Source organism: Limulus polyphemus, unplaced genomic scaffold (assembly GCF_000517525.1).
Source record: "Limulus polyphemus unplaced genomic scaffold, Limulus_polyphemus-2.1.2 Scaffold3453, whole genome shotgun sequence".
NCBI lineage: Eukaryota > Metazoa > Arthropoda > Merostomata > Xiphosura > Limulidae > Limulus > Limulus polyphemus.
The window spans coordinates 81,023-90,857 of record NW_013669063.1 but is presented as its reverse complement, the minus strand read 5'-3'; the positions used below and the strand labels follow the sequence as shown (position 1 = coordinate 90,857).

The following is a 9,835-nucleotide window of genomic DNA, read 5'->3' as shown; positions in this document are numbered from 1 at the left end:
TGACGTAGGTTGCTAAGCCTTTAAACTTTTTTATGTGGAGGATATGAAACAAAATGTTTTTTAGGTTTTTATATACATTTGAATAACTAGAAAATCATAAATTACTACATCAATACCACAGAATTCAACTATGATGTTTTTTACTTTTAAAACATATGAAGTTTCGAGCACAACCTATCTCATTGAAATCTTGGTTCAAAAGAAAGAAATGGCACTAGCCACATTAGAAAGGATGAGGAAACCACTAGGGGGACATTCTGAGCTTCTGATTAGTTATTCATGTCACATATAGAAGTAAGTGTATATAAGGGAGCCGTTGAGGTTACTCCCCATGCTACTTTTAACTCTTCATGAGGAGTTATTGTTGAGAGGGATTCGAAGAACATTCTCGAGTTGGAGATCCTCGCTTGTTTTTTCAGCCAAGGAGTTTCTGTTGTGTGCCATATCTTCCCTTGCAAGGACAGAATTATTCTGAATTGTGAAGTCAAAATACTAAGTCTATAGTTTCGTACGAATTAGAAACTGAAATTACAGATATTGACAAGCTAGAATATAAAATAGCCTAATATCTTTTTAATTTGCTAAGATACTGCTCATGTAATAAATCAAACGCAGTGGCACCCCACCTGCCTCTTTCCATTTTTGGAAATAGGTATGTCCCCAAGGGTCTTTGACTTCAGGAGGAGTTTGCTATGTGTTGGTGTAGATGTTTCTATCAAGATGTCTCCAGAACACAACTTCTTGACTGACTTGGGAGAGCCAGCAATCTCCTCTAATCCCTTCTGAATGAAAAAGGGAGACATATGCACTGAGGATTTGTCAGACATAGGATGAATAGTTAAAAATTGAAGTACAGGAGTTGACTTCTATGGTGACTGTGCAACAGTCTTCCATACGTGGTCACTCACCTATTGACTTTTTTTCAAATATTCTATTGTGTTAAGGATTGAATAATCCATAATAACAGGAGAATGATTCAGTGTACACTGACCCCATCCACCATGGAGTCCTATGAGGAGATTCACTATAATGCCAAATAAGGATACTTTGGCAATGCCAGGGCTTCAAGAGCACTATATCCAAACACCAGCATCAGACACAATGTCCACAACACCCATTGAGAATGCTCAACACTGGTACTCAATTGACCCTAGCCCAACAGGACTAGCCAAATGACCCTGGGGGGGGGAGCCACCCATCTACAGGAATTCAAGGCCAAAGTGATGTGTTGCAGTGTCCCAGACACAACTCACCAGCATCCTCTCCTCCTCTTCACAGGTCACCAAGCACCACAAACACATGAGTGGATGTTCATATCCAAGAGGAGGTAAACTGAAGATACAGAGCCCTTTCTAGGAGGTCCCCTCATCAAATACAGAATTCACCTCAAGGAGATTTGTTGGCACTTCTTGAATTTTGTCACATGCTCCATTCACTACTGGTGCTGTTGATCCATTTGCTAACTTGAGCTGAACATCAATCATGCACTGATTAATCATGGAAACAGCACTTCCTTTTTGTGGTGAACCTGGCAAGTTGTCTTGATTCTGTTTCTTCTGGCAGCAGCACAAATGGTGACATTCACTCTTTTTTTGTTTCTTACCACCACCATCTTTGTAAGTAGCTCCAGCTGCTTTATGTTGAGGTTCCTGCTGTTGCTTGTTGGTGATAGACTTGCACTCCTTTGAAATGTGCCTTATTTAATAACAAATATAGCATTTCTTCTCCAATTTGTTGGTTAATCTCTTGTCACCTTTGGTGGACTCCTGCTTCTGGTCAACTACCACTGGTTTTGACTTTAAACTGGTTATTCTTAGACTTGCCAGTTATACCCACTCCATGGGATTCCATATACTGTTCTGTAAACATGATCATCTCATTTAATCTTGTAGTGCTCTCTTTTTTAAGAACAGTGACATGTCAGTTGAGCATGTGATCATGAACTGTTCATGTATTAGTAGATCTGCCAGTCCCTCAAAACTATTTTCACACTTGGCCATGTCAGTCCATCTTGTAAAGTATCACCATAGATGTGCTACAAACTGAAACACAGTTTCTCTAGTGTCAGGTTTGACTTCTCCTCAGTAAATTCCTAGTGTTTCACAAGGCCACTTTTAACTTGTGAGGATATTACTGCAAGAGTTGATGAAGGAAATACTGTTTGTGATTTATATTAATGATATTAATGACATTGACTCTGGAATGACTAATAAAATTTTGAAGTTTACAGATAACAATAAAATTTTTGGTTTGGCTAACTGTATCAATGATGCTGCAGACTTACAGGGAGATTTAGATCATTTGATGCATTGAGCCAATATGTGGCATATGATGTTTAACTATCCAAAATGTAAGGTAATGCATGTAGGTTTTCACAATGGAAATTATTGTTACAATTTAAAGGGGAATACATTATATACTGTGGTTGAAGAAGTTGGTTTTGGTGTATAGAAAAATCACTTGAGTCATCTAAACAGTGTATTGTAGCTAACAATAGGGCTAATAGGCTTTTAAGTAGTATCTATAGAAATATTGAATACAAGACAAGGGATATTATTGTTTCACTGTACAGATCACTTGTAAGGCCTCAAGAAGGACATTGAACTATTGGAGAAAGTTCAAAGAAGAACCACTAGGATGATACCTGGGATGGTGGGATTGTCCTATAAAGAGAGACTAAAATATCTAAACTAAATTTATCTGCAGAGGAGAAGAGTCAGAGGGGGATTTGATTGAGGTGTTTAAGATTATTAAGGGTATTGATAATATAGATCCATCACACCTTTTGTGTTTAGCAGTGAAAACAATAGAACATGGGATCTTAACTTCAAATTTTGGCAGCATAGAAGTCATCTGCAGTTTAGACAGTATTACTTTTCAAACAGGGTGTTTGGCGTTTGGAATGAGCTGCCTTCAAGGGTGGTGGAGGCAGAAAATTAATCTAAGTTCAAGATAAGATCAAATGAATACATGAGTAGTAAGGTGTGGTTATAGCTGGGAGATGGAAGGGACATCATTGATGGGCTAATAAGCTCCTTTTTGTCCAATTAAAATTTTATGAATTTATAGTCCATGACATCTTCTAATATCATACCTGCATAGACTTGTAGGACTTTTACTTTGATAAGTGTGTTGAGATAGACTGCCCTCTTGCCTTTGGACCAATTATGACTTTGGGCGAATCTTTCATATCTCTCCAGGAAAGCATCCACGTTGTCTTTCTATTTATCAAATTTGTGCAGCGTGGGTCGGCTGGCCCTAACCCCATTATCATTCTTGGGTCTTTATTCTTTCTGTTGGGTGAGCTTGGTGATCTAAATTTGTGCTCTTATTCTCTCTATTTGCAGTCTCTCTCCTCTCTCTCTCTCTCCTTTTCTTCTTTCTCAATTTGTGTTCTTATTCTCTCATCTTATTCTTTCTCCCATCTCTGCCTACACTCTTCTCTCTCTCTAGATCTTGTTGTTGTTTAACAAACTGTCATAGTTCACCATCTACGAGTCCAAGATGCTCATCTCTTTCTACCCATTTATCAAAATCGGTTGACATGGGTATATAGCATGATTGTAATCTCTACACTATTTTCATCACCACTATAGCTGTATGTATATAGGTGTACTTCCGCTGTCATTCACATCTTCTTCTACTGCCATTTACCACTGTATAATCCGGGCTGGGTCACCAAATGTCAGAGTTTCGTGTATGTGGGCTGGGATTCTTTTAAAGAAGGTCTGTGACTTGATGGGAATAAATGTCAAGAACAATCCACTTGTTTTAAAATAATATATTCAAAACCAGTCAAGTGTATGTACAAAAATTCCTTCCCTATTGGTTATCAAAGTTGTATGTAAAGCTTTAAATAATTCTACTTTTTGTCAAAAGTCTACACATGCTAGTTCAGTTACTTTAGAACTAAGTTTACAAAAGAAATTATATTTCTCTACTCTATTTCTTACTGTATAATCTGCAATAAAGTTGCTTACATTACCCCTTGGGTTACCAGAGTTGTATCCAGAACTTTAAATAATTGTCTCCTTGATAATTATTGTGAAAAGTTCAGATACTTTAGAACCCAGTTGACAAGTGAATTATTTTTCTATACTCTGTTTCTTAATGCACAATCACCAACAGATTGACAAAACTTGACAATAAAAATTTTGGTAGAATTGTATATCCCCAATGAAATTATGTGAGAAAACAAGAAATAGATTAGTTTGCTGAACCCTCTAGTGAATAAGTGCACAAGTCCTATTACATAAGACTTTAACACTTGTGTATGAAAACATTTATGCTAATATAAATAGTAAATTGACAACGACTTATAAGTATAATAAAATTGTGTTATTTTGAGGAACATACTACTTGTTTTAACAAAATATTGGAAAAGATAACAGAAAAAACACTTGAACAAGACCTGAACTTGTTAGATAATGTACTTGTCATTCTGTTGTTGTTGGCAGTTGAAAATTGTTTTTTACATCTGTAGGAACTACTGCATTTGTTTGATCTCGAAAAATAATTTTCCATGCTTCTACAGCATCGATAATAGAAGTTCAATCATGATGAACCCTATCTAAGGCAACAGATATGGGCTTTAGTCTAATTAGTTAATCTTCACAATTTCATTTGAGGCTCATATTCCTCTCCATATTTTGAATGTTACTGTCTATTTTGTTATGATTTTCTTCACATATCATCATCAATGTATATTTTCAAAGAATCAGAAAATTTATTCTAACAACCTTCACTTGGAAGAATTAACTTCTGCTTCCCACTAGCTTGATAAATCGAAGCAGCAAGGTGATTATTTTGGAAGTATTTTACTACTTCTACAATATTATCATAACAGAAGCAATTTAAACAGGGTTTTAATTAACCTGAATTCCAGGGTCCTGAACGCATAATAATTTGTCAGGACACACAAGATTTGACCCCCTGGGTACCAAATAAACACTACAAGATTCCTCATATGCAAGGCAAACACAGGTACTTTGCTTCAAACTGTGAACCGTATCAAACTAAACAGCATAAAGTTTGTACACAACTGTCAACAATCAACTTCTAAAAGGATTCACCAATGGTAATAAATTGCATGAAAATAAAATCACAGGTAGGTCAAAGTGCACATGTCACAACCTGTCATAGAGTTGTATTCAAAATGTAATTAAACTACGTTATTTTCAATGTACGATAAAATTTGGCATTGGAATGTAGATAATAATTCAAAATTTCACATTATTTAAATTTTAAGTTCTTAATTTTCCAAAGTAATATAAAAAAAAATTCTTAATCATTCCTAATACAAGAACTGTGATGTTTGTTATCGATGTCTTTCCTCTTTTCTAATTTTTTACCACCTCTCCAAGAAGTATGAAATTTAATGTAAATAACTTATTATAATGTTTTCATCGATCAGGCAAAGCATAACTTACATAGCCTTTAATTTTATTTAGTTACATAGCAATAAAATAGAAAATCAGACCCTTTTTGCCACACCCACCTGTCACATTCCTCTCATTCAGAACTTGCCAATAGATCTCTCTGACATTTACAACTATATTATTTAAAACTAATAGAAAGCCAAAGTTTTTTCTATCAAATGATGTATTGCTGTCTGTACAAAGAAACATCTATTTTCTTTCCAGTTAAAACTTTATTCTCATGGGAAACACATTTACAAGCGTAGCTGAATTTTTCTATTGGATTTTGTCACACAGTTAGAAAGCCAGAAAAATGTTGATAGTTGTGTTACATTGTTTCCTTTTTGCATGTTATTATTCTGTGTTTTTTGATGCATTATTCAATTAAATTGAAATTATTTAATGCAGTAGTACAATTAGTATTAAAGAGTAGGGTTCAATTTCAAAGACAGTCAATAGCAAAAAAAAAACCAGGTAAGTACTATATTTCTTGTTTTTCATGTTTGTTCTTTATTATTATTATAAAAGTAACTAAAACATAAAACTGAAAACTTTTTAGGTTATATAATGTAAAATAAATAATTTTTTTTATGAGGTATGCTCATGAGCAGTACATGCATTATGTAATTTGATATGGTAATGTGAGCTGCACATTCGCCATGTGATTTACAAGGTATATGGTGGGAATAGTAGTTAGAGACAGTTCAAAGGGAAATAGAACAATGAAATTTAAGTATAAATAGATGTATACTGTTACAAGCTTTAAGCTACTTAAGATAAATAATTGTGGTTTTCCGAGAGAAAATAGGGGAAAATTTATAATTATTTCTTAATTTTTATGGTGTTTACGAAGTCAGTCAAATCAACTGACCTCAGATAGAGGTAAAGAAAATAACAGATAAAATATAAAGTTTTCTGAAAAAACTTTTGAGATATATATTTAGAAGGTTTTAGGGGTTATGCAAACGAAATTTGAAGATTTTCAGATGAAGAAAAGTATTTTTAATCTTATCATGAGAAGTACTTTGCATTCATAAAGGGAAACATATAGTGTAAATTGTAAATAAAGTTTTTTGTCGATAATGAAGTGCTTTTTCCTTTTTTTTTTTAGTTTATTAAATTCTACCTATGGGACCCTTGAAAATCTCACTGGGACTCACTGAAAAAAAATTTGAGTCTCCAGGACCCTTCACTGTGGGATCCTAGTGAGAACCCTGTTGAATATCTTTTGTTGGCAAGTTTAACATATGAGCTGAGCATCCATACATAACAAGCTGGTCTTCTTCAGCATCTTCTTCTAATATTAGACTCATTTTTTTTACATTTCCTGTGTTATCAGTAACAACAATTCCTACTATTTTTCAAATGTGGTTTTCTAATATTCCATGGAAAATTTGGCCATTTCACTAAGGTACTTAGCATTGTGTAGGTGTTGAGAAGTATCCATTGTGTTTGTCAGGTTTTTATGTATGAATGGCAGAATTCTTTACAGTAGATGGCTGTGACTTGTTGGTGATAAGTTTCAGCAATAAACAAACAGTACACAGTCCATTTGTTTAACAATAATATATTAAAATAAAAATCCAACATATATAAAAAGTTTGTTGCATAGTTAATCACCACAGTTGCATCCACAGTTTTAAATAATCGTATTTTTTCATCAAAGTCCACACATGCTGATTCAGTTATTTTAAAACACAATACAATCTGCGATAATTTCACTTTAAAAGTTGCCGTTATACACTCTTTATGGTTAAATTCATAAGTATACAGTCTAGATCTATTTCTCTAGCTCTGTCTTACTAACTTTTATAAATCTAACTAAAACTACATTTTGTATATGTATTTATAGCCTGACTGAGGCCTTGAACATTCTACACACTACAAGATAATATGATATATTAGCCCTCTCACTACGGGGTTGATCAATTTGACCTTTTCTGCTCATTTAAAGTCTTAATAGATTTAACAGTTATAACACTCAATATACTGGGTATATCTTCACGATATTCAGCAGTGTTTCAGCTAATATTCACATGCAAAATGTCATATTTCTTAGTGAAGTATTTTTAATAAAATAAAGTTTGTTCAAACAGCAGCAGGGAGGGCAAATGCACCAGCCTGGGGGAGCACATAAGACTTCACGTTCATAAGTAATTGTGTAGGCTGCAGCACTTCCACATACATAAATAATCCAGCAGCAGGTGGGGTATCATCTCTTTGGGGCCAGTCACGGCTTACATGAAAAATTGTATACACCAAACAGGCTTCCACGCACATGAAAAATTGTGTATGTCGAAGCAATTGCCAATTATTTATGTATGCGGGCCATGGTCATTGGGGCACCAGCTTCCCTGGCCCCTGCTGCTCCCCAGCCACTTTCACACTTCCAATGTACCCATAAAAAGACATCGCAAAAGCAAGGAGAACAATAGGGCAACTATGGCAACTACAAATTTCATCATGGTGCCTAGTATTTTCTCCCATTTTATTCAAATGTAGGGCTGTGCTGAATAGAACTCGAATCTAGAACAGTTCTGGACTCTTGGAAGACCGGAACTATTTTTGTGTTCTTTGAGTCGTAAATCAAACTTTTTTTTCAATGATTCTAGTCGCAGATTTAGCACTTCATGTTTTTTCAGGTATGAAGCACTGAAGTTGCACAACACATTAATAATTTTGTGCCATTTTGTTTTTCTTCTTTCCCTCAATTCAACCAATCAGTGTGCATATTTAGACTCGGATTGGACCAAAGGCAGTTAGTTCAGGCAATGCAATTAAGTGGTTGTTCATATCATGTGATCATTAGCATTCACTTGTTGCTGTAAAAATAAATAAATATATGTAGCCCCCCCCCCCTATCTCTAGGATACATTTTATCAATTCATATTAGTGAAATCTTGGATATAATCTAAACAATATTAACTTCTACTTTTAAAATTATAAATTTCTGAATAATAATTTTAATGGTATAGTTTGATGAAACTTAATCATGCTTTTTAAAATTCTCCAGAAAAATTTTGCAAAATAAAAAATTATACTGTATAAAGAACTATGTAAAAAAACAAGTGCCAAATACTGTTTGTGATTTGTTCATGCTACTGCATAGTACAAAAACAACCTCTCAAATATTTGAATACAGATAACAGTATAACAGTGATCAAGTATATGCACATGACACATCATAATGTGGATAGACGATCACAGATTGCACTGTTAAGAAGCAGCATTATATTCATGAGCCTCCATTGTGCCACTACTCTTCCATGCAATTTGACATAAGATGCTGAAAATGCTATGTACTATGCCCTTCTAATAAATACTAAGTTACATGTATATGCAATTCAAAGGGAAGTTTAGTTATTCAGTTGGTTTTCATTCTGAAGGGAAAAACAACGTGCAATTCTAAAGGCGCAGAAATAGAGCATTAACAAATTTACAGTATCATTAATAACCTAGAGATGAAAATTCAACACTTAACTCACAAAATTTATACCTATACATGACTATACATATTACTAACAAACAAAAATGAATAATTCAGTCATTACGTTTTAAAACTGGTTATAATATTACACCACAGAATTTAATAGATATATACCCCAAATAGTATAAATCATTGATAAAACATGTATATTAAGCAGTTTAAAGACAAAAATTTTTCATCAATTTGTTTAATTATTTTTTGTGGTATGAAATTACAAGCCACTTCTTTCAGTTACAATATGTATAACAAAAGTAAAAAATACTAACTTACGATAAAAAGTGACATGAATTGACTCTACTAGCTTCTCAGAACTATCATAAGCTGCTGTGCATGTATAGGTACCACTGTCATTAGTATGCGGTGTAATAAAAGATAAGTACAGCGAACTACTGTCTTGTTTTAATACTTCAATTCTCGTTGTTCTCCTGCAAATATAAAATTTAGTTATGCAAATCAGAATAACTTTCGTACAGGTTATATACATATATGTAATATTTACATCATACAAAATATTACATTAACTGTTCTTCTTACTTTTTTCTGACATTAATTTTTCTAAATCATACATAATTTTTCCTCAAATACACTTGTGATTAGTAACATACTAACTGGAGAATATAGCATCCTTCTGAAAAGAAAATCTTTAAGGAAGAAAAGCATTCAAAATATAGAACAAAATAATAAAATCCAAGGCAGTTATAGAGATTTATTCAATGAAATATGTGTCATTATGAAAGGTATTTTCATTTTTTTATTAAGTTCCACCAATAATTTGTAAATTTTCTGTTATGTATATATATATATATATATATATATATATATAATAAGTAAGGGAGTAGAGTATATTTAGTTAAGTAACTACACATCTCTCCTCTACGTAGGGTTACTTTATTACATAGTATTCTTTCTACTAGTAATTTATATTAGTTTC

At 33.5% G+C, this 9,835-nt stretch overlaps 1 protein-coding gene across 2 annotated transcripts in view; it reads right to left on the bottom strand.

Annotated features, from left to right (window-relative positions):
- The window catches only part of LOC106469375 (fasciclin-2-like), a 78,428-nt gene that overhangs the window by 33,455 nt on the left and 35,138 nt on the right, over window positions 1-9,835 (bottom strand). For both annotated transcript variants that reach the window (XM_013929867.2, XM_022397879.1), the window contains exon 3: window positions 9,175-9,329. In XM_013929867.2, the coding sequence (XP_013785321.1) occupies window positions 9,175-9,329 (155 nt within the window). The remainder of the gene's footprint in view (window positions 1-9,174; window positions 9,330-9,835) is intronic.